Genomic DNA, 24263 nt, shown 5'->3' with positions numbered 1-24263 from the left:
CATGCCGCGGAGAGGCTGGGCCCATGAGCCATGGCCGCTGAGCCTGCGCGTCCAGAGGCTGTGCTCCGCAACGGGAGAGGCCACAACAGTGAGAGGCCCGCGTACCGCAAAAAAAAAAAAAGAAAAACTCTGCTTATCAGAGACCTAAAGTAGCAATTCATTCTACAAAAGAATAATTGTTATTAGAGAACATTAATGATTCTACTACACTAACTATATACATGGAAATAAAAGCCATAGGCCATAAAATATTGGATAATAACTAAACTTTATTGGTTACTTCCTATAGGCCAGGAACTGTGCTAAGAGCTTTCTGTATAGCAGTAGTTCACTAAACCCTGACAATAACCATATTAGCCCATGTTTCCGTTAAGGGAATTGAAGCTCAGAGAGGTTAAGAAGGTTGCCGAAGGTCACGCAGCTACAGAGTGGCAGAGTCAGAATCTGAACGCAAACAGTCGGACTCTAGATGTTGCACTATGCTGTCCTGCCAGAAAGGAAACTGAAATTTTAATATTAATTTTCAAAGAAATCCCTCCCTCCTCCCTGCCCGGGATTCAGCCACAGTGGCGTTCCCTTAGTTCTTCAAACACACCAAAAGCCTTCATCTCGATGATTCTGCACGTGCTGTTCCCACTGCCTGGGACACTATCATTCCTTAATCGCTACGCCCTACCCCAGCCTGGGTGTCACTGTCCAAAAGAGCCTTTCCCTGACCTTTGCAGAAAGGCCAGTCCCTGGCTACAGCCTCTCCTGGAGCTGTGGCTCTCCCGTCCTGACGCCGCCACAGAGGTGCTGGCACCAGCTTTTGTGGCTGCTCGTGTCTGTCTCCCAGCAGCTCTGCCCGCTCCACGGAGGGGCTGTAACCCCAGCACCCAGTATAATACCTGACAAGTAACAGGTGCTCAATAAAAAGTAGTGCCGTGAAGGAACACCAAAAGAAACCTAAATGAATGAAAATACTGAATTTTTTTTTGAAAAAAAGAATGTTATAATATAAAATCATAAAGAAGCAAGAAGGAACCTTAGCACATTCCTTGATAAATTCCCTCACTTTATATTCAGAGCCCCCAAAGCCAGCAGCAAAAACTGCAATTCTTAGAACCTAAATGTTCTGCATTCCGGCCCAGCGCTCTTTCAAGAGATGTGCAGAAAGACCTACTGAGATGAAGGCTGAAAGCACAACAAAGCCAAAGGCAAGGGTTGTGGCCTCCGAGGCAACTGAAGGAAGGCGAGAGAGACTTCCATTTCCAGCCGAGAAGGTAAAAGGCCTGCAACTAGAAAACCAGTAAAAATATCGATATGCGCCCCGTATGTGCACATCGATATGCGCCCCGTATGTGCACATCGATATGCGCCCCGTATGTGCACATCGACATGCGCCCCGTATGCGCACATCGATATGCGCCCCGTATGTGCACATCGACATGCGCCCCGTATGTGCACATCGATATGCGCCCCGTATGTGCACATCGATATGCGCCCTGAGATAACGGCGAACAATTTTCCAGAATATAAAAGATGAATATTCAATTTGAAGAAGTACAAATCCTGAACTGTATGATTAATAACAAATCCATACTTAGAAGCACTGTAGAACACCAATGGCAAAGAAAAGCATCTAAAGAAAATGAAGAAAAATTAAAGATTAAATCCCAGACCTCGCACTTAAAAGACGTCAGAGGCATAATGTATGAGTTGAAATAGCTGGTTCTGAAATCCAGCTCTGCCTCTTAGAAGGTACACTCCAGGTAAATATCTCACCTCTCTGATTCTCAGTTTCTCACTCTAGTAAAATGGATGCCTACCTCAGGTGACTGTTGCAGGGTAGGTTAAATGACAGTAGATGTACACATAGATATAGTTATGCAGCATGCGACACACGTAAGCGCTTTAGAAATGTCAGCTGCTGCTGTTCTCATGGCTAAGCCACTGAGCGCATTACGTCACTCGTATTGTTTATGCTTCTACCCCCCCAGAGTTCAGGGTAACCACAGCAACTAGAAAGGGTGTTGCTGGGTGGGGGGGGGGAATATGAGGGGAAGCCCTTGTATTAAACTCAGCCCAAACTCTGGCTTGACCCCTAAACCATGCCCCTGTGTGGTAAACTCCAGCATAGCCAAGGCTAGGAGAACTGAAATGAGATTTGGGGTGCTGTCCACTACAGGAGAGACAGTGGGAACAGTTGGACTTCAATTTAAATGCCTACTGAAATAAAACAAAACAGAACAAAGAAATCAACACTCTTTGGAGGCATATAGCAGAATTCAGAGATTTTTACAGCACAGAATATTCACTATATCCAGGTTACACTCCAAAATTACTCAGTAAACACAGAAACAGAAAACTTGAACTAGCTAAAAGAGAAAACGTCAAAGCATATAGAAAGGATCAAAATTTTAGAATTACAGACAAGGATTTTAAAACAACTATTATAAAATGCCTACGGATATAAAAAAAAATATGCCTATAATGAGTGAAAAGATACGAAATCTCAGCAAAGAAATGTTAACTATAAAAAGACACGAAATAAAAATTCTAAAATTGAAATAATATCTGAAATTTAAAAATTCACTGAGCGGACTTAACAGAATGGAGATGACAAAACAATGGCCAAAAATTCCCCAAACTCGGTGAAAGAAACAAATATATAAAATCAAGGGTCTCGGCAAACCTCAAGGAGATAAATACAATTGGCCCTTGAACCACACCGGGGTTCATCCAAGTATAACTTATAGTCTGTCCTCCAAATGCGTGGTTCCTTTGCATCCACAGATTCAACCAGCCACAGACCATGTAGCACTGAAGTATTTCTTACTGAAAAAAGACCTGTATATAAGTGGGCCTGCACAGTTCAAGCCCAAGTTCTTCAAGAGTCAACGGTACACAGAAAACCACACTTAGACACATCACAGTCAAACCGCTGATAACCAAAGAGAATCTTGAAAGCAGCAAAGAAAAACAAAAATTACATACAAGGAGTAATGATTTGAATGTCCCCTGACTCCTCACCAGAAATAGTGGAAGCAGAAGACCGTGGAAGCACACCTTTAAAGGACTGAAAGAAATAATGTCAATCCAGAACTTGACATCCAGTGAAATATCTTTCAGGAAGAAAGATGAATGAAAGACACTGTCAGACTAAAAAGGAACCAAAAAAGCACACACACTAAGAATTTATTTTTTAACACACCCTTTTAAACATTGCCAGCAAATGTGGACTGAAAGAAATGCTCGGTGAAGTCCTACAGGCTGAAGAGAAGTGGTACCACCCGGAAACTTTACCTTCAAAAGGAATCAAAAGCATTGGAAACAGTAAATATGTGGGTAAATGTTTTAAAAACTATTTTTCCTCCTGATTTCTTCAAAATACACACAATGGTTTAAAGCAATACAAATCAAAACTTATAACTTCATATTGTAGAATTTATAACACGTAGATGTACTATGCAATAAAAATGGCAACATGAAGTAGGAGGGTAAGAAATGGAACTATACAGTTGTCAGTTTTCAACATCTTACGTAAAGTGGTGCCTTATTAACTCTAAGTAGACTGCTTCTGTCTCCACGGCTAGACTTGGAGGCCCTTACGCCCTGGGACCACGTCACATAATGCCTGGTACATAGCCTACACTTAATACATAGCAGTTTCTATAGAAGTCAGTCTCCCAAGACTTTGACTACCTGGATTCAATTCGTGAGAGTCTAACAGCCCCTGAGAAGCTGAGAAAATCTAGCTTCCACCAAAAGAAACATGAGGTGCAGCACCTAGCCTAAAGCCACCTGGAGCCGCACGCACAGCGAGTTATCAAGAAACCAAGACATTAATTCATTCGTCTCTGCTTGCAAAAATGAGAGGTCTTAGTTTCAGGACAGAACGCAGGTCAAAACTGTCACATAACTGCTACGATAAAATGAATACATTGCAACATCCAATACAAAGCGCATGAGTTCCTCAAAAGTATTCCACCATCCTAACGATGAATATAGTGGAATTAAATTGTGGTAATTCATAGTAAGTAGGTAAAGAGGGACAGAGGGAAGAAAGACGTGTAAAATTCACTGGAAATAGTAAGAAATCTGAATTACAGGGATTTTTGTTTTAAGAAGTGGAATTACAGTTTTCGTCCTGTACAGAACAAAGAACCAGGTTATCACACGGCTACCTCCCTGGGAGAGCTCTGCATTAATAGACCGCTGGTGGCCAATCAGAGCCAAAGAGGACCGGCCTCCTTTACATCCCTGGTTGGTCACACACTCTCCAACTGCAGCTCTGACCTCACCAGCGAGTCTGCAAATGCACAGCCGTCACCTGGCGTCACTATGGACAGCTCAGGACGGCACGTCCCCCAGTGTGGCACAGGGAAGGGACATTAAATATCACTAAACCACACAGTGGGAAAGTTATTCTCTTCTCAATTCTCTGATTAATCAAAGAAAGTTTCATTTCGACTAGTGTGTCTTCCAACACTTCCCTAAAACTGGTTCATCTTCCTTTCGAACACAGAGCAGGGCTCACACTCAGAATCCTTAGCAGACAACCGTGTCTACCTAGAATTTTATCATGTGATTTTACTTTTGTCTTATGATATTTTGGTTGAGTTTCATGTTGAGCAATTCATACAAGTTCCCCAAAATGTGTTTCAATAAAAGAAATTATTTGATACAAAGAAAAATACAGGTGGTATATAGATACAGCACAAATAGGAAAAGCGGTACACAAATGACAGACTTCTGAAAAATACTGGATTGGTATAATCCGAGGACAATATTCCCCACTAAGAGCATCACATTCATATGTGAATAATAGTGTCTTTTACTCCAAGTTCCAAATACAGGTGAACATTGTCCTTTGGGTGGATCAACATCCTGGCCCCTTTCAAAATCCTACTTGAATCCAAATTGATGAGATTATCAGTCAGACTATTACTATTTACTTGTAAATGACGTATTAAATTTTTTGAACTACTCCATAAAAGCACCAGAGTTTACTAAAATGTACATGCAAGGCAGATTTGGAACCCCTTGCCACAAAGCGAATGAAGACAGCCAGCATCAACGTCAACTCTTCAACGTCAACTCTGACAGTATTCTAACCGGATACCGTGATTAATAACCTCTTCCCCTGACATTTTAATGTGGGTTTTTTTTTTATTAAGTCTTCAAAGACAAACTAAATCAATCAGCAGCTGATGAACTATATAATAACAGAGCAGGGTTACTCAGCCTCAGCATGACTGGCCCTTGAACCACATTCTAACGGCCCGATGCAGGGCTTGTTCTGTGCATTACAGGACATTCCGCAGCCTTCCTGGCCTCAACTCACTAGATGCCAGGAGCACCCTCTCCCCACTTTGTGAAAATCAAAAACATCTCCAGACACTGCCACAGGTCCTCAGTTGAGAACCACTGAAGATAAAAGCCAGGTGTTACCTGAGCAGCCCCTGGTGAGTGGATGGTCCCATAAGGGAAGGGGCTTCATGTCAGCAGGAATGACCTGGCCCCCTTTGGCCTCTCTAACCTCATCTCCCACCCCTGCCCTCTCCTCCAGCCACGCAGCTCCTTGCTGTTTCCCCATGACCCCAGTCACTTCCCTGGCCGAGGGCCGTCACACAGCCCAGCACTTCCCTCTGCCGAGAACTCTGCTCCCCAAGATGTCCTCTTTGATAACTTCCTTCTTCTCAGTAAAAGCTTTGCTCACTCATCCTCTCAATGAGGTCCACCCTGACCACGTGATTTTGAAATTGCATGCCTCCCATCTACACCCCACTGTACCCTGATCTACTTTTCTATTTTTCCGGAGGATGTATCAGCTTCTGACACACAGAACATTTTCTTCCCACGGCTACTGTTTATCAGCTGGGTCCACCCCCCAATCCTCCACCATCGCACCCAGGGCAAAAATCTTTTACTGACTCCTTGATATGCCTGGCACACAGCAGGCTATCAGTAAGAGCTGCTGAATGAATGAATGAATGAATGGTAAAGATCTGTCAGGCTAGGGGCTTCCCTGGTGGTGCAGTGGTTGAGAGTCCGCCTGCTGATGCAGGGGACACGAGTTCGTGCCCCGGTCTGGGAGGATCCCACATGCCGCGGAGCGGCTAGGCCCGTGAGCTATGGCCACTGGGCCTGCGCGTCCGGAGCCTGTGCTCCGCAGCGGGGGAGGCCACAGCGGTGAGAGGCCCGCGTGCCGCAAAAAAAAAAAAAGATCTGTCAGGCTAGCTTGCTGCGCCTCCTGGCAGTGGCAGCAACACATAAAATAACTCCTGCTCTCAGAAAGAATTATCTAGAATTTACATTTCTAGCCACTGCTAAGAGGGCGAACAGGCAACTATTCACGGAATAAGGAACCACGGTCTGTGGACACGGTGATATCAGGAGCAGTCGATTATCCACAAGTCCAGGTCATCCACACACATCAGGAATCTTAAGCATTCAAGCTAGAAATGGAACATGAAGTAGGGTATGAATAATGCCTTGTTCAAATTTTTTCATTATATTTTCCTACATTTGAAAAAAAAAAGTTACCTACTCCACTCAAGAAGGCTTAATATAATACAGAAAAGCAAAGCCTTCTTAAGAAAATAATCTCTAATACCTTCAAGCCTTCTTGGCTCACTTAAAATACTTTGAAAACAACACTGATCCTGATCGGCTTCACTTGCTGCCTCCGCGATGACGGACTTTTGGCGGCAGCTGTTTTCTGTGTTTCTGCCACGTGTGAGCTTCATTGGCAAGTTTGCACAGGACATCACTGACCCTTTACCAAAAATGATTGATAATTTAAACCTAACAAAGACCAGCAAGGGAAAGGCTGAGAAGTGCGATTTGACTTGCAGGGGTAGGGGCCCCTCCTGCCACACCTTCTGCTCAGCACCCTGTCCCCAGCTGCACACCCACGTGTCCACATGTTCCCTGAACCGTAGGGTCCACGTCCCCGTGGCCCTGGTGCATCTCAGGCAGCAGCTATGGCTGCTGCCTACCCTCCAGGGGGATGGTCCAAGTTAAAAAAGCCAGCTAACCAGCTAAGAGATATAAAGCTCACCTCCATCCAACCCAAACCAGAGGGTCCTGAAGCAGCAGCCTTAAGCTCACCCAACCGAAGATGAGGCTGGCTCTACTTCAATGAGATACTGATCAGTTTACAAAGTACAACAGAATTATTATCCTTTGACTCTGATGCTAGGTGACTAAGTAAAAAACAGGCGAACAAACAAAAACCTCCTCCCTCATTAAATGTGTTTCTGGAAGCTACAACCGTGGGGGAATAAACGTTTTTCCCTTTCCCAGATCCTCCTCAACACTAACTGGTTACTCAGGGGTTATCTACCAAACACCATGCACACTGTCAGTAGAGTCATCATTTAAAACAGGCGTGGGGGGGGGGGGAGGGCTTCCCTGGTGGCACAGTGGTTAAGAATCCGCCTGCCAATGCAGGGGACATGGGTTCGAGCCCTGGTCCGGGAAGATCCCACATGCTGCAGAGCAACGAAGCCTGTGCACCACAACTACTGAGCCTGCGCTCTAGAGCCCTCGAGCCACAACTACTGAGCCTGCAAGCCACAACTACTGAAGCCCGCGCGCCTAGAACCTGTGCTCTGCAACAAGAGAAGCCACCGCAATGAGAAGCCCATGCACCACAACGAAGAGTAGCCCCCACTCACCGCAACTAGAGAAAGCCCGCGCACAGAAACAAAGACACAACACAGCCAAAAAAATACATAAAAAAATAAAAAATAAATAAAACAGGCTGGGGCGCAAAACAAGTTGGGTGAGGTTGCTCTGGCAAAAACACACAGGAGACCCTGAGCACGCGCCTGTGTGTCAGGGCTCTTCACAAGACACCAATCTGTCTTAAACCAGCCTAAGTATGAATTAACGCTTTAAGTATAATGTTAGGTGAATGTGCTTTACAGGTTCAAAGTACAATAGATACGATCTAATAAAAAGAAAGAAAAGAAATTTTCCAGGTCATTTTGCATCACAAAAAAGATCAGAAGATCTATTACAAAAAACAGAAGGCGTGTTAACAGCAAGCGTATCTCAAACGTCCTCTCCCCACCCACCAGGGTTAATTTCAGGTGACAACAGTAAACCATAACTCAACATTCGACAGAGTACTGGCGGTTCAGAGATGACAAAGGCATGGTCCCCAGACTCCAAAAGCTCCCAAGGGAACAAAGATCTTCCCACACATAACAACCCACAATACCCCGGTGGCAAGAGCCATAGGGTACAGGTATAAACAAGACAGGGAGGAGACCAGCTCTGCTTGGAGGAGGAAGGAGGGGGTGGGAGATGCTTCCCTACAACAGCAGTGATATTTGAGCTGGGCCTTGAAGATTGAGTAGGAGTTTACCACACAGGAAGAGAGAGAGGATCTGGGAAAGGGAAAAAGAACATTCCAGAGGAAGGGAAGAACACAGCAGAGGAAAGTGCACTGGCTGTCTGCTGCCTTTGGGGGGTTCGGGAAGCCAGAGATTTCTCACGAAGCCACCAAGCCCTAGCTGAGCAGCCACCCCAGAACTGGTCTGAAGTGGAAAGATGAGAAAAAACAAACACAATAAAACATGTCCAGTGAGATAACTTTATTGGCCCAGACATGAACAGAGGTAGAGACGGAGGCAGAATGTTAGAGCACGTCTATCCCGGCAAGCATTTTCATTAAGAATCCGTTCTCCAGGCATTCCCAATATTTACGATTCTCCATTCAACATGTCATCCTGTCACTATAACTCTGTGTGAGATACGCCACCCTGGGCCAGCCCAATTATCCATGCGATCCAATATTCTGTCTCTAACACAGCACTAGAGGATGATGGTTGGGAGAAAACATGACAGATGTGACCCACTGTCTGTGTCCACTTCAATATGTTAGAAGATTGGTTGATGGTGGCTGAGAAGGAGTCTAGCCTTATTTGCAAAATGCGTACTTAAAAAAAAAGAGAGAGAGAGAAAACTGTATTAATGTAGAACTTATGTAATTGATAATTCTTAGCGCTTCTCATTAGCCACTCTTCGATGAACAATAACTAAGTCTCTGCAACGCCTTATATGATTTGGGGGGAAACTAGAGTAAACCATCCATTAATGTATTATTTAAAGTGGCTTCATCCTTCTTGCTAACAGGCTTATAAATACTAATGCAGATTCTTAAATTGGGACTATTTCTAAAAGCTACACCAGACAAACCCAACCCATGCGAAAGATAAAGAACGTTCTTGCTTCTTCACTGACTTGGGGTGGGGGGGGGCGCGGAAGGTGGAACTGACCCCTGCACACGGCAGGTCTTTGTTGACTTAACTAAATTTCAGTGGCAAGCTGCGCAGGCAAACTTTCTCTGTATAAATGCCATTCTCTAACAAGACCCACACTGATTTATTAGCTCCTGTATGAGCGGATCCGTCCAGTGCATAACGTTTTGTATCACAGATCTTTGACGGCTACTGATGGCCATTACTAGCACTACGCAGCGGGCTGGCTGAAAAGACCGGCCCAGCTCACGAGCAGCCGTCCTTTCTATACCATGCATACATGGAAATTCCTCTTTGATTTGTGGCTTTAATCACGGCTTCCAAAACCCGTCATTATTTATGACTCTGACTTTCACACTGACGGTCAACGGGAAACACTGACTCGGGTCACCTGATAGGCGAGCACTCAGCAGCTCCAAGCCGCTCGTGGGCTCCACTGTGATATTATACATCTCAATTTTCCTGCCAACCCACCCAGCTGGGGACAGAGCTGGAGGAGCTGTGGGTGAGGGGGCCAGACTCTACACAGTCTGATGGATGGAAGAGCGCTACTGAAAAATGCAGCAACTTCTCCACTCAGACTTGAGGCAGATTCAAAAAGGAAAAGAAGGTTGCAAAACAAAACCCACAGCCCCTGGGGTGAGTGTACGCGCGTGGGGGGCTCTACTTTCCTACTGTTCAAAATATTTGAGACAATCAAGCAATACTGGCCAACATTATACCACTTTTCTAATGACCGCCTTGGCCAAACTGCCAGGAAGGTCGCCTTCCTCCTTCTGGAAAGAAGCAAACTCCTCTGCGGATGCACCGAGTTCCATGCCTGTCTTACACGGTCCAACCCCGCCATCACCCTCCCCTCCCGCTCTCTGCCATCTTCCCCTTTGCACAGACTCCTTCCCCCCATCCACGGTTATGCTCTCCCCTGTGCCTTGATCTTAAAAAGCAATTCTTATTTTTTTAACTGAAGTACGCCATTCACACAGAAAAGTACACAAAAAGTAAGTGTTCCACTTGACTAATTTTTTAACTGAACATGCCTGTGAAACCAGTCCTCAGCTCAAGAAAGACAATTTAACTGGCATCTCCAAAAGCCCCCCATGCTCCCTCCCACTTACTGCCTTACCCAAAGGGGACCACTCTCCTGCCTTCTACGTCAGATCAGCTAGATGGCTGTGCTTGTTTCCATACTCTGTGTAAACAGAAGCATCCAATCTCTACCCTTTTGTGTCTGGCTTCTTTCACCAACCACTGTTTGTGAAGTTCATCCATATGTGTGTGACGCTGTAGATAATTCAGTCTCATAACTGCATAGTTTTCCATCGTGTGAACATAACCACCATTTATAATCCATTCTACTCACGATGGACATTTGGGTGGGTTCCAGTTTTCGACTATTAAGAATAGTGCAACTATGACCCTGTCTTTGTGAAAATATGTGTTCACGTTTTGTGGGCAAGTAACCAAGAGTGGAACGGTTGGGCCATCCAAATCCTTTTTCTTTTTTTTTAAGGTTGTCAGAGTAGATACAAATAATGCAAAGATGTTCTGGGCTCTCTTATCCAGGAAGAAAAGCAACCCCTCCAGCTGCTTCTTCTCAAAAGGGTCTGTTTTCCTGGCTACACTGGGAGCTCCCAAGAACAGTGACCATTCCCCAAAATGCCCAATGGCCAGCCAGTGTCTGGAATACAGTGGGCGCTCGATGCATGGACTACAGACAACGTATCCTCAACTTCCCGATGCCATTCATTCTGGCCTGGCTTCTGGCCCCTGGCTGCACTGGAAAAGTTCTCACCGAGGTCACTCACCCATTGCCCTCCTTGGCCTGACCCAACTCAACCGGCACCTCCCATCTGTGCCATCTCTACGCACACCTTCCCTCTAGGTGGGAGCAGCTCTGGGATGAAGCCCAGGGTTCTTCATCCCTCTATCCCCAGTGCCTCCCACAGGCTGGTGCCTGGGAGGAGCTGGAGAAACATCTGTTACATGGATGAATGACTTTCCAAACAGGGAAAGCAAGCACTTGCCCTCATCTCTTATTTTTTTCCTCATTAGGCTAAGTGGTGTTTTGAAGCTCAAAACCACTTTCTCCTTCATTAGCTAGGTTTTGTTGCAAAATTTCTGCTTAAAAAAAAAATCTTCATTTGTGAGGTAGAAAGCCATATAAAACTCTCTTTTTAAACAGAGACAATTTCAGGGAATCTCTAATGTTCATCTGTTTGTCTCATAGGAAATGGAAAATACAGAACAACAAAAGTAAAATGCACTAACAGTTATCAGCCGGGAAGCACAGTTGACTCGGCCCACACCATGCTGACTCTTTTGTTCCTTGCTCACCCTCATCCTGTTGGGAGGAGACAGGTACATGCTTTTAATCCCCAACACACGAACAGGAAAAAGGAGACGTGAAGGCTGAACAACTTGTCAAGGGCTCCTCAACAAAGCAGGGTCTGTGCCGGCAAAAGTCAGCTCTTCAAACTGAGCCCAGTGGGAAAGGCAGCCTTTCAGGTTGGCTCAGCTAATCAACAAGACTTCTGGGTGCGAACAGAATGAAACCAAGTTTCAGAGAAAGACAAATATATGATACCACTTATCTGTGGAACCCAAAGAAATGACACAAATGAACTTATTTACATAACAGACTCACAGGCATAAAAAACAAACTTATGGTTACACCAAAGTGGAAAGTGGGGAGAGAGAAATTAAGAGCTTGGGATTAACATATATACACTACTAAATATAAAAGAGATAACCAACCAACAATGAGCTACTGTAGAGCACAGGGAACTATACTCGATATCTTGTAATAACCTATAATGGAAAAAGAATCTGAAAAAAGAATATATATATAATAAATATATAATAAAAAGAATATAAATATATGTATATACAACTGAATCAGTTTGCTGTACACCTGAGCCTAACACGACATTGTAAAACAACTAAAATTAAAAAAAAAAAAAATCCCCCCCCCGCAAAAAAAGGAAAAAAATGAAATCAAGTTTGATTTAGAACCGAGGGCCAAATCCAGCCCTGTGTTTATAAATAAAGTTTTATTAGCAAACAGCCATGTTCATTCATTTATGTGTATCTGTGAGTGCTACCAGGCTACAGTGGCAGACTTGAGTGGTTATAGCAGGGCTTCTGCCCAACAAAGTCTAAAATGTTTACTATCTGATCCTTTACAGAAAAAAAAAATTTGCCCATCTCTGACTTGGAGAATAGTCTGATGTCTGGATTTTGTTCTATTTCCCAACTATTAGCACATTCAAGTTCCTGTTCAAACTATTTCACTCAACAGGGAGGTCTTTACTTTAAAAAAAAAAATTGACAATCTTTGATTAGAGTTTATATAATAGTTCAGAGAGAAGGTTCAATGGTTTGGTTTGGGGCTAAAATTAATCTATTTTCTCTGCTTGGCTGTGGTCCTCAAGCAGAACATTTTTACAAACCTGGACTAAAGTGGGCAGGTGAAATGGAATGCATTCTGCTCTGGAGGATGTCTTTTATTCAAGCTTGAACACACACCACTCCTTCTAGCATTAAGATTCAAAGAGTCTATCTGTATCCCTCTGATTTAGCTAATCCCATTTTCAACAAAGGTCCAGATATTATTTGTTGGCACCTAGCTTTTCTCATCAACAGAAGTACACCTTCTTCCAACTTCTTTCATAGATACCTCAAAAACTAAACATTTGAAAAGAAATACACAGTCCCTCAAATACGAATAGATTCTCCAAGTCTGTCTTTTGAAGCTAAACGCATCTTACAATAACATGGCAGCTGACTTCAGAATCGAAATCCAGCTTTAAACTCTTCATGTAGATGTTTGATCATATATGAAACTTTCATCTCATTTTTAAAAACTTTCTATTAAGGAAATTTTCAAACACATGCAAAAATAGAATAGTATAACAAACCCCACACCCCTAGCAACCAGTTTCAACAAGTATAAACATTCTGCCAATTTTTCCCACGCATCCTTCTTCCCAACTTTTTGATGATTTTTTGTCTGTTGCAGCATTTTCAAAGCAGACCTCACACGTTAAATCATTTCACCCATAAATGCTTATTTATTTCTGTTAGATAAGGTCCTTCTCCTTTGAATAAAACTGTGACACCACTATCGCATCTGACAAAATTAATAATGATTCTTAATATAACCTAATACCCAGCCCAAGTTTAATTTCCCCCAACTGTCTCATTAATGTCTTTTTACCGCTGATTTGTTCAACTAAGGATCCAAATATGACCACATATTGTACTTTGTTGATAGGTCTCTTAGGTCTCTTTATATCTGCAACAGATTCCCCTCACTTTTTTTCCACCCACCACTGGCACACACTTAAATTGCAATTGGCCAAGCCAACCTTACCAGGAGTAATACCTCTTCAGCCTCCACCTGCTTTAAGCAACCCAGACGGTCACAGGACTTTAAGCCCCTGAGGCACAGACGCATCCAGCTCCACCTTCTATGTGCAGTCCACCAGGACCACCGTGCCAGACCATCCCACATACTTTCTGCTCTCAAGAGAAGGAATTTAGATTGCTTCGGCAAGCTAATTCACTAAAATTAAATCTTTTCTGTGCTGCAATGACCCGGAGACTCTGAATGATTTTAAAAGACAAGGCAGCCTTTCATTATGGCTTCGTTTTGAAGTTAGCAAATTTAATCAAGAGATCACAAAGTAAATCGGACAAGACTTGTCATCCATTATCACTACCAGTGATGACATTAATTGAACACCTAGATTATGGAGGACACTGGGTGATAAAAAAGGACGACCTATGTTCCTGCCCAAAGTGACTTAGAGCCTAAATGGAGCAGTTATCCCATCGTTTAGATAAAAAATGCCCAAAAAGGACAACAGATGGAGAACCACCACAACCAACATCCATGCTCTTGCCATTAGCTTAAGAATATTCGTGAGGTCAATCTGTGTGATGGAATAAAAAAAGCAAGACTCAGAGGAACAGAGTTGGTTGCTAGTTCTATCACTTATGACCTGTGCCATACTGGATAAGTTAGTTAACCTCTCTGATTCTCAGTTTCATCATTTGTAAAACAGGAATAATCCCACCTACTTCACAGAGTAGCAGCCCTTAACACAGAATCAGAAAATCGTATACGAGTGCCTAGCAATAATGATGATGGTTAAAATAATAACAGTAATAAAATCATTGAATATAATACTGTATGCCAGGCACCGGGCTGAAATGTTTTATGTGTATTGTTTCATCTAATCCTCATATCAGTCCTATGAAGCATCTCCAATTCTTATGTCATTTTCCAGATGAAGAATGTGAACAGAGTGAGTGATCTGCTCACACTGACTCAGCTAAAGGCAGGAAGTGGGCTACAGGACCTCAGGGTTCTTGCTATCAATCACAGCATGATAATGCCTCCCAAACACCACCCCAGTAAAGTGCAAAGGTGGGACCCAGGGCTGCATAAATTACTGGGGGGACAGGCCCTCCTATTACGGCTATTAATCTAACCAACTATATTGTAATTTCATAGGAATAGCACCCTGAAGCCCCCACCCCTGCTCAAAAAAAGAAGCCCCAGGAGGCTCCCAGAGTTGCCCTACCCATGGCATGGGTGTGTTCAGAGCCACGATGCTGGTTTTCTTCTTCACTGGGACGAGTCCTCAGCTGTCTGCTAAAGAGTGTTTATGGCATTCTTTACCACAAGTCTCAGACACCCAATATCCGCACAAACAGGGCCAAAGGAAAATCAGATTTTTTCCTATGTAATCTCTTCCTTTTTGAACACATATACAAAAAAGACAAAAGGAAGCTAGCTGCCAGAAAAGAGGTCCAAATGCCTGCCGTCACCACGCTGTGAGAAGCCCAAGCTAGCCAAGTGGAAGAAGCTCCTGGAAGAGAACTGAGGCCCTGACCTGCAGTCCCAGAAGATTTCCTGGCCAAGAGCCACGTGAGGAAAGCCATTTTGGACCTTCTTATCTTCCCAGAGTTCACAGAGAACACACGAAGCTTCTGTATCACCCAGTCAAGGCACAGAATTGTTAGAAATAACAAAATGCTGTTGATTTAAGCCACTGAGTTTTGGGGTGGTTTGTTAGATAACTGATATAGCCAGAAATCAGCTTTTCCAGCCGGGCCAAATATCGAATCTGCGAATGAGAGGTGCCTTAACAGCAGCTACAGTCCTTCCATTCAAAGATGCCTGCTGGCCGAAACATTCAGCTCTGTAAACCTGGGGCCAACACTGTACTTTGCCCCACAGTGTGAAATAATTATGAATAATGATCACAACAATAATAACGGCAGATAATATTTACCCAGCGTGTCCTATGTACAAGGCTTCACGCTAAACCTTTTATTATTTAACCTGCGCGGAAGCCTTTTGAGGTGGACTTCTATTATGCCCATTATACTGATGAGGCAATGAGGCTCCAAGTGGTACAGTGACTTGGCCAGGATCACACAGCCAGTAAACAGTGGCTCAGGACTTCACCCTCTGGCCATCTGACTTCAGGACCCATGCTCCTAAACACTGACCCCTTCAAGTGTCATTCTACTTTAATAAAGTTGCCTCCTTCTAAAAGAAATAATGTGTATAAAGGGTTTAAACTGCGCCTGACCTATGGTGTTTTCTGTAAACACCAGTTCTTGTTAGTAGGAAACTTGTAGATGGGGAAGGGAAGCGCACAGTAAGCCCCCATTAATGTTGGCTATTGTGATGGTTTGTACAGGCCTCCTTCATGAGCAGGCAACCCGGCGTTTGGTAATTATCTGTTTACAAGTCGGCTCTCTCCCTGGACTGTGAGCTCCCTGAGAGTCGTCACCGTTTCAGGTTCGAGTCTGTAGGTCCCAGGCTCCGCGCATGGCTGGCCCAGAACCAGCTGGTGCTCAAGAAATGTTTGTTGAATGGAAAGGAAATGCTTCAGTCACCACAAATGCGAACTTGCATTTCCAGGAACACCTTCCCCAGCCATCAGTCCTTAACGTGATTCTAAAGGAAAGAGCAGGAAGGGACAGGTGAAGGATACCCACCCAAGGGGCTCCTAGGGATGAGAACGGAGCTGGGCTTGTGGCCAGGACACTGGAGAAATCTGTGCGAGTCTGTGGCCGGCCACACGGGGAGCCGGACCTCCCAAACTCCCCAGCACTCTGAAAAGTCCCAGGGAAAAAAGTGGAGACCCTGGGTGCAAGCCCCCGACCCCCAAGGTGGCCACGCCTCCTCCCTCCCGGAATCACTAGCAGGAGGGCCTAGCCCTCCCGCCCCTCCCGGGCCGCCGCAGGAGAAGGAGGAGGAGGAAGAGAAAGAAAGTGACAGGAAGTCAGAAGTTTCCCAGCAACAAAAATCCTCCCCATTCTCGGCCGCCCCGCCCAGTGAGGAGGGACCGCCGCAAGTGATTAAGGCAGTTGGGGGTCCCGCTATTCTGGGCCCAACACGGAGAGCCCAGCCCGTAGGTCCCACCCCGCCTTTCGTGCACCCCGAACTCTATGAGAGGTTCCCAGGGAGGGACGGGACGCCCGAACTCTTACTTACAATCGTCTAAGTCATCCTGCAAGTCCACAAAGTACAGGGGGATCCCTGAAAACCAAGAGACACATAAGGAGTTACAAGGGGGCTGCGGCAGGCGGCCTCAGGGGCGGGCAGGGGCGGTCCCCGGGCCTCGAGGGGTGGTCCCGGCTTGGGGGGAGGGGGCGGCGCCCCGGGAGTCCAGCCCCACTCACCCGCCATCTTGGAATGGGCCTGGAGGCGGGGCCGGCGCGCGAGGGGCGGGGCCAGAGGGAGAGAGGCGGGGGTATCTGGCTTCGGATCCCGCCCCTCGTCGGCGGCCCCGCCCCCCGCCTCGAGCCTCGCTGCGCTAGCCGGCCCCGCCCTCGCGGCGAAGGTGGCTGCCGAGGTGGGCGGGGAGGTCAGGTGACCCGGCTGGCGTCCCAAGATGGCGGCAGCGGTGGCGCTCGGGAACCCGCGGCACCGTCCCGGCTGCTGAAGCGGGTCCCGCACGGCTGGTGACGGACGGGCCAGGCCAAGGACCGGCGAACGGGCGGCCGCCGCCTATACGCGCCCCGCGGCCGGGGCTAGGCCGTGCCGCGGCGGCGCTGGGGGATGCTCGTGCTGGGCCGGGCCTCTCCCTTCTCAACTTAGGGCGGCGGCGGGCCCGCTCCCCTGGCTCCCAGGCCATGGCGCTGAGGGAGCTCAAAGTGTGTCTGCTGGGGGTGAGTGGCGGCGGGCCGGCTGGGAGGGCCGCGGGAGGCCGGGCGGGCCGGGGACCCGGGCGTGCCCACGTCCCGTTTGCCCCTTCTCTCAGTCTCAGTGCGGGACGCCGCCTACCTGCCCCGGGACCCTCCTTCCAGCCCCCCTCCCCCCCCCAGGCTGTCCCGCCCACCTGGCCGCACAGTCCTGAAGGTTTTGCTGGCGGGAGGGACCTTTCCCCTCGTCCCTCCCTGGAGCCCAGGGTCTCTTCCCGCCCCTCAAAGGGTGAAGAGCCCTCCCTGCCTCTCCGTTGCATCTGGGTCAAGAGCAGCTCTTAAATAGCTTCCCCAGGTACTAGTTAGGAGTTGGCCAAGTCTTGCGAAGTACAGCCAGTAACAGGTCTTTAGGTTTTACGAGCAGCAGTAGTCTCCTTTGCCATCTGCTTGGTGTTTTTGAACTTGTGGGATACCTCTGACACTTCTCACAGTTACTTTCCTTGGGGCGGGCGGGGGGCATTCAACTCAGGAAGCCCCAAAGACTAGTTTGAAGCTTCAGCTTCCTGACTTGTCGAGGCAGCTTTGCTATTTCAGAGCATACTTTCTGAAATTGATGCTCTCTTGCCTGAGTTGCTGCCTTAAAGACTGAAAAAGGTTTCGATAACTAGTCTTCGCCCTTCCTAGATAGGGTGGGGCTAGGATTTATCAGGGATTACTCAGAAGTAGTTCAAGAGTTCATAGTTCACATAGACTTATTATAAAGCAAGTGAGTTTGTCACTTTGCACAGTAAGCAGAAACTTTGGATCTTTCAGAAGATCCTGTCTCTTAAAAACTTGGAACCCCTCTCCGACAATACATTTTGCAATCTCCTAGTTACTCCACTGAATTTTTATGAAAACCTTTTTGTGTTTCTTAACTTCTAAAATTTACCTATCTGGAATGATTTTCCCAAAATCCTGAACGTAGGGCACAAGGTAGTTTTTGGTGTACGCAAGCAGGTAAAACTTTTTCTTCTTCACCTCTCATTCTCTTTCAGGATACAGGTGTAGGTAAATCAAGTATTGTGTGGCGGTTCGTGGAGGACAGTTTTGATCCGAATATCAACCCAACAATAGGGTAAGAGATCAAGTTTATTGAATGTGCATCTAAAGGTGTATTGAAAAGTCCGTTCAAATAAAGGCTGTGTTACAGGGGTTAGGCATCCCCATTTTAAACTCTAGTGAATTTGGAGACAGTGGTTCCCATCATCTCTAGAAGAACTTGAAATGGTGGAGTGAGGATTGATGTGTTTTAGGAAAATTGTCTTTTGATTTGTGAGGAATGAAAACCTCCAAATGAAAGTATGAATTAAAGTTTTACTTGTTAGAATATACATAGAGCCTTCAATCTATGAATAGTAACAGCAATTACACCTTGAAATAAGGCAGAAGAAAACAGGCCCTAATACTTTTATTTCCCCCGGCATGTCACCTAAAAGATATTTTAGGTGGCTTTAGTTCTTCGTAAAAAATAGTTTGGGGTCCAAACCTTTCTCACACGTTCCAGCACTGCTACCTACACGTTCCAGTAGCAGTAAAGAATTAACAAATTAATGTCAAAATGGAAGCTTTTTTCCGGGTATCTGGGTCTTAGAATAAGTGAAATTGACTGGCTGTCGGTTTTCGACTCTGTGAGAAAACTTTTCAGGCTGTTTAAATATCATAATATTAATACTTTCTCTGTGAGAAGTTGTGTTTTGTGGGTGTTAATACTTTGTCGGGCTTCTAAGACTAGATAGCGACTATGCGAAGCCCCAGTCGAGGGGTTTCTTCCATTAAAGAAAAATTCCGTTCTGCCTAATCGGGAGATACCTTACAGCATACACAGACACACTTGAACGCACCAAGATGAAACAGCCACTAATCCTCTGGAATGAAAATGCCTTTCAATACCCTTCAAGAAAGAACTGGGTACGTCTACATGTTTGAAGTGTGAACTCATCCTCCTCTGGGCCTGCCTGTCACTGCCCGCATGGGAAAGTGAAGGGACAGGAAGTGATAGGTCGTGCTGGTGACTCAGTGAGTGACACACCTCACACTGGGCAGCACTAAAAACCCAAACGCCAGCCTGGTTAGCAGTGCTGTCTCACCAGAGGAGAGGGACGGTGGAGGCCTGTGGCCCTGTCCTGGGTGGCCAGCCCTCGCAGCCCCACAGGCGCTGGGGTTCTTCACCTCCCCGAGCCCCACTCTCTTCACCAGGTGGTCCAGGCGCACGTCTCGCGGGGAAGATGATCCGAGGCTTCTCCCTCGTGCCTTCCACCGTCCTTGTTCCTCTGTCCTCAGCAGGTGTCCTCCTCCTTCAGGACCAACCCCACACACACCTGAGCTCTGGAGCCCTGCCTTCTCCCCTTCCTATCCCAGCCCTGCCTTCCTGTCGGAGCCTGCAGACACGCTCCCCGAAGACAGGGCCGTGCCCCAAACCTGCCGGGCAAACGGGGGGCTCCGGAAAGAGGACTTGCTGCTTCTCCTCAGCCCCCTGCTGTCTCCATCCCACGCCACCGTCCCACTGAAACCACCTCCCCTCAGCACCTGTTTCCATCTCATTGCCAACGCAACGGCTTTTTTCTTCCTTTCTTCATTCACTGAGTGCCTGCTGTGTGCCGGATGCTAGGCTGGGGGCTGGCGGTTTAGACCAGGGCTCAGCAAACCGTGGCCATGTGGCCACCTCTTGACTTTATAGATCAAATGATGCCGTGACACATCACACCCTTTCATTTATATGTTGTCTGCACCGCTTTCGGGCTACAATGGCAGAGTTGAATAGTTGTGACTAAGACCCTGTGGCCTGCAAAGCTGAAAGTATTTACTATTTGGACCTTTTCAGAAGAGCCCGCCAGCCCCTCCCGCCCTCATGACCCTCTCCTAGAAGGACAGAGACATATTCTGTAACTAAAGTGCAGGAGGTGATTTCTTTGACCATTTTCTGCGCTCCAAAGGAGGAATGTGGAGCACCTGTGAGAGCCTGTAGCAGGAGCCTCACCCAGGCCCAAGGGCGTGACTGGTTCCTGAGGGGAACGGTGAGGGCGTGAGGCGCTTGGAAGCCCTGACATTTCAATATTGAAAGATGAGTGGACTGTATTTCGAAAAACAGTTTTTGAAGAGTGGAAGGTAATGATCGGTGGTGTTGAGGGCAGTGAGTAGCACGGGGGACAGCAGGAGCTGTGAGGGTGGGGGACAGGGCACATTGGATGGGTGGCCTGGAGGCTGGGCAGGCAGCAGGGCCAGGCCCCAGACGTTCTTTCTCTCCCTGGGTCCGTGACCGTCCCCCTCAGTCTTCTCCCCACCCCCACCCCCCTACTGAGTTCATACATGTTTGGTCTTCCCCACACTGCGTCCTCCTCCGAGCAGTGCCTTTCCCAAACAGTAAGGGGCTCTACGTATTTGTGACTGAGCTCATAAACTCCCCATCAGAGGCTTGGCCCTCTGCTCCTCTTTCCGTGGACCTTGCGGAAGAGAAAAGGACCAACATGTCCTCAGGTACCCAAGCCAGCAACCTGGGCATCCTTCTCAGATCCCCCTCCTAATGTCCCCTCCCCTCCCTGAAGCCAGCATGAGTCACCGGCTCCTGTCCAGGGCTCCTCCTGAATATCCTTCCATACCTGTTCTTTGTTGACTTCTAGACCTTCATCTTCCCTCGTGGTGGTTCCAACATGGACTCTGCCACCTGCCAGCTAGTTAACCCTGAATTCGTTTCCCCATCAGCAAAATAATAGTAATACTGGCACCAATTCCATATTGTTAGGGGAATTCCGTGAAATACTGTATATAAAATGTTTAGCTAAATTCCAGGGACACTGGGGCTCAATACATGATAGCATTGTTGTTTTTAAAAATATTTACATCTTTTTTTTTTTTTTTTTGCGTTATGTGGGCCTCTCACTGTCGTGGCCTCTCTCGTTGCGGAGCACAGGCTCCGGACGTGCTGACTCAGCGGCCATGGCTCACGGACCCAGCCGCTCCGCGGCATGTGGGATCTTCCCAGACCGGGGTACGAACCCGTGTCCCCTGCATCGGCAGGCGGACTCTCAACCACTGCGCCACCAGGGAAGCCCTATTTACATCTTTTTAAAGCTTTAAAAATTATTTTTATCAAAGTAATGTGCATGTGTTTTTTTTCTGTAACAGTAAGGCTTATAGCTTAAGTATAACAGTCCCCTGGTCCACTCTGACTCACTCCCTAGAGGCAACTACTGTGGTGATGTTGTTTAGCTGGTTTTTTCTGATCGTTCCTCCAGACTTTTTCATAACATGCATATACTGCTAACTCTTGACCCCTTCTCTCTTCTCCCCCACCCGGTCGCCCAGCTTTAGGCATCATCTACTGATCGTTTTCTTGAGAGACGGGATTAGTCATCCTACTTCTCCCGCCTCCCTCTGCTCATTTGCCCTCCCTCCATCTTTCCAGTAAAGCACTACCGCTGAGCGTCAATGTAGCGTTTAGAATGCGGGCTCTCAAGCCAGGCTAGCTGCCTTCACACTCCAGGTCTAACACGTAGTCGCTGCGTGTCCTTGAGCAAATTATTTAAGCTCTTTGTGACTAAATTTGCACATTTGGGAGAATAAGTTGCATCTCATTATAGAGTTGTGAAAATTGAGTTAAACACATAAAAATTAAAATGGTACTTGGCATATGGTAAGCATTTGTTATTTCTTAGCAACTGTTATTTTTTAATAAGCCTCTAACACTATAGTGTTTTTTTAGACTTTATTTAAATGGAACTAGACCAGTAGGTATTGTTTTGTATCTGCTTATTTTATTCAAACCTTGTGAGATTCATCTATGTCATTTCATGTAATAATAGTTTTTTCTTTTTCATCTCCGTATAGTAAGTAACTCATTGGATAAATATACCACAGTTTATTCTGCTGTTGGAGATGGTGGTTGTTTCTAGTCTGAGGCTATTACAAATAATTTTGCTATGAACGTTTTCGTACGTGTCTTTTGTGCCCATATGTATGGAATTTCTTTGGCAATTGGCAGTGGAATTCCTGAGTCAGAAGGAATATGTATCTTAACTCTCTCTAGTAGCTACCTTGTAAAGTATTGCACCAATTTACATTCCTACCAGCAGTGTTTGGGAGTTCCGGTTGCTCCATATCAGCTACAACATTTGGTATTATCAGTCTCAAATTTTAGCTGTGTTGGAGGGTGGGCGGTAGTACCTCGTTCTGGTTTTAATTTCTGTTTCCCATATGACTAAAGCTATTGAACACATTTTCATATGTTTATTGGTCATTTGGGTATGTTGCCTGTTTGAGAATCTTGCTCATTTTTCTATTGGGTCGTCAGTCATATCCTTATTGATTTGTAGGTGTTGCGTACGTATTCCGGATACTAGTCATTCGTTGGTTCTGAGCATTGCAGATATTTTCTCGCACTCTGTGACTAAGGTTTTCACTCTCTGAAAGGATCTTTTAATGAAGAGTTGTTACTTTTAATATATCCATTTGATCAATCTTTCTCTTTATGGTTAGTGCTTTTTATGTCCTTTTAATAAACTTCGATTTACCAAGGTCATGAAAATACTCTCCTGTTATCCTATAGAAATTTTGTTTCACTTTTCAGATTTAGATTTAAATTTTACCTGGAATTAATTTCTGGATGAGATGTAAAATAAACGTTAAGTTTTGGGGCGTTTTGACTTTTTTTTTTTTTAATTCCAACAGGGTTATCCAGTAATCCTCATCCGTTTTTTGCTTTTTAGACCATAATTCAGTGTTCTATGCTGAGCTGTGATTGTCATAAATTGAGCATCTGTATTTATAGTGCACTTTTTATGGATTTTTTTTTTTTTTTTTTTTGCGGTACGTGGGCCTCTCACTGTTGTGGGGGAGCACAGGCTCCGGCCGCGCAGGCTCAGCGGCCATGGCTCACGGGCCCAGCCGCTCCGCGGCATGTGGGATCTTCCCGGACCGGGGCACGAATCCCTGTCCCCTGCATCGGCAGGCGGACTCTCAACCACTGCGCCACCAGGGAAGCCCCTGGATTTTTTATTATATCCCATTGATCTGTGTTTTTAATTGACTTTACTGAAGTATAGTTTACATGCAATAAAATGCACCCATTTTTAGTGAATATGTTGATGAATTCTGACAGATTTATACATCTGTGAGATCACCACTGCAATCAAGATATAGAACACTTCCTCACTCCAGACTGTCCCTTTCTGCCCCGTCCTGTATTCACCCTCACCCCTACCACTGGCTCCAGACTTCCTCACTCCAAACTGTCCCTTTCTGCCCCATCCTGTATTCATCCCCACCCCTACCACTGGCTCCAGACTTCCTCACTCCAAAGTGTCCCTTTCTGTCCCGTCCTGTACTCACCCCCACCCCTACCACTGGCTCCAGGCAACCACGGATAAGCTTTCTGTCACAGAGATTATATGGAATTTTTAAATTTCAATTGTTTGTTACTAAAAATACATAAAATGGATTTTTACATATGGACCTTGTGTTGTGTGACTTGGCTAAATTCAGTTAGTTCAGGCACCTTTTTAATAGATTCCTTGGGATTTTCTTAGGTGCACAATCATGCCATCTGTAATAGGCAATTTTCTTTCTTTCTTTCCAATCTGTATGCCTTTTATTTCTCTTACCTGCCTTAGCACATGAGCCAGGACCTCCAGTACTGTGAGAAGTGGTGAGAACAGACATCCTTTCCTTATTCCTAATCTTGGTGGGGGAAGCATTCGGTCTTTTCCATTAAGTTAGACATCTAGGCTCTAGGTTCTCTTTATAGGTGCCCACTATCATGTTGAGAATGTTATCGTCTACCCCTAAATCAATGAGATCTTTTTTATC

General features: G+C 45.9%; 1 protein-coding gene and 1 long non-coding RNA gene across 2 annotated transcripts in view; one reads left to right on the top strand and one right to left on the bottom strand.

Moving 5' to 3' along the window:
* Positions 1-8571: 8571 nt before the first annotated feature.
* LOC113609537 (uncharacterized) lies at positions 8572-17065 on the bottom strand. Its single transcript, XR_003428670.1, has 5 exons — positions 16959-17065; positions 16771-16815; positions 14843-16230; positions 11589-11785; positions 8572-8932 (listed from the first exon to the last, which is right to left on the bottom strand). It is a non-coding gene; the product is annotated as an uncharacterized LOC113609537 (long non-coding RNA).
* Positions 17066-17231: 166 nt separating this feature from the next.
* The window catches only part of RAB22A (RAB22A, member RAS oncogene family), a 53075-nt gene continuing 46043 nt past the window's right edge, over positions 17232-24263 (top strand). Inside the window, exons 1-2 of the mRNA XM_027086901.1 lie at positions 17232-17447; positions 18458-18537. Of these exons, the coding sequence (XP_026942702.1) occupies positions 17412-17447; positions 18458-18537 (116 nt within the window). The 5' untranslated portion in view covers positions 17232-17411. The remainder of the gene's footprint in view (positions 17448-18457; positions 18538-24263) is intronic.

This window comes from Aethalodelphis obliquidens, unplaced genomic scaffold (assembly GCF_003676395.1).
Source record: "Aethalodelphis obliquidens isolate GAN/ISIS:26980383/991018 unplaced genomic scaffold, ASM367639v1 scaffold57, whole genome shotgun sequence".
Taxonomy (NCBI): domain Eukaryota; kingdom Metazoa; phylum Chordata; class Mammalia; order Artiodactyla; family Delphinidae; genus Aethalodelphis; species Aethalodelphis obliquidens.
This window is presented reverse-complemented; position numbering and strand designations above follow the sequence as displayed.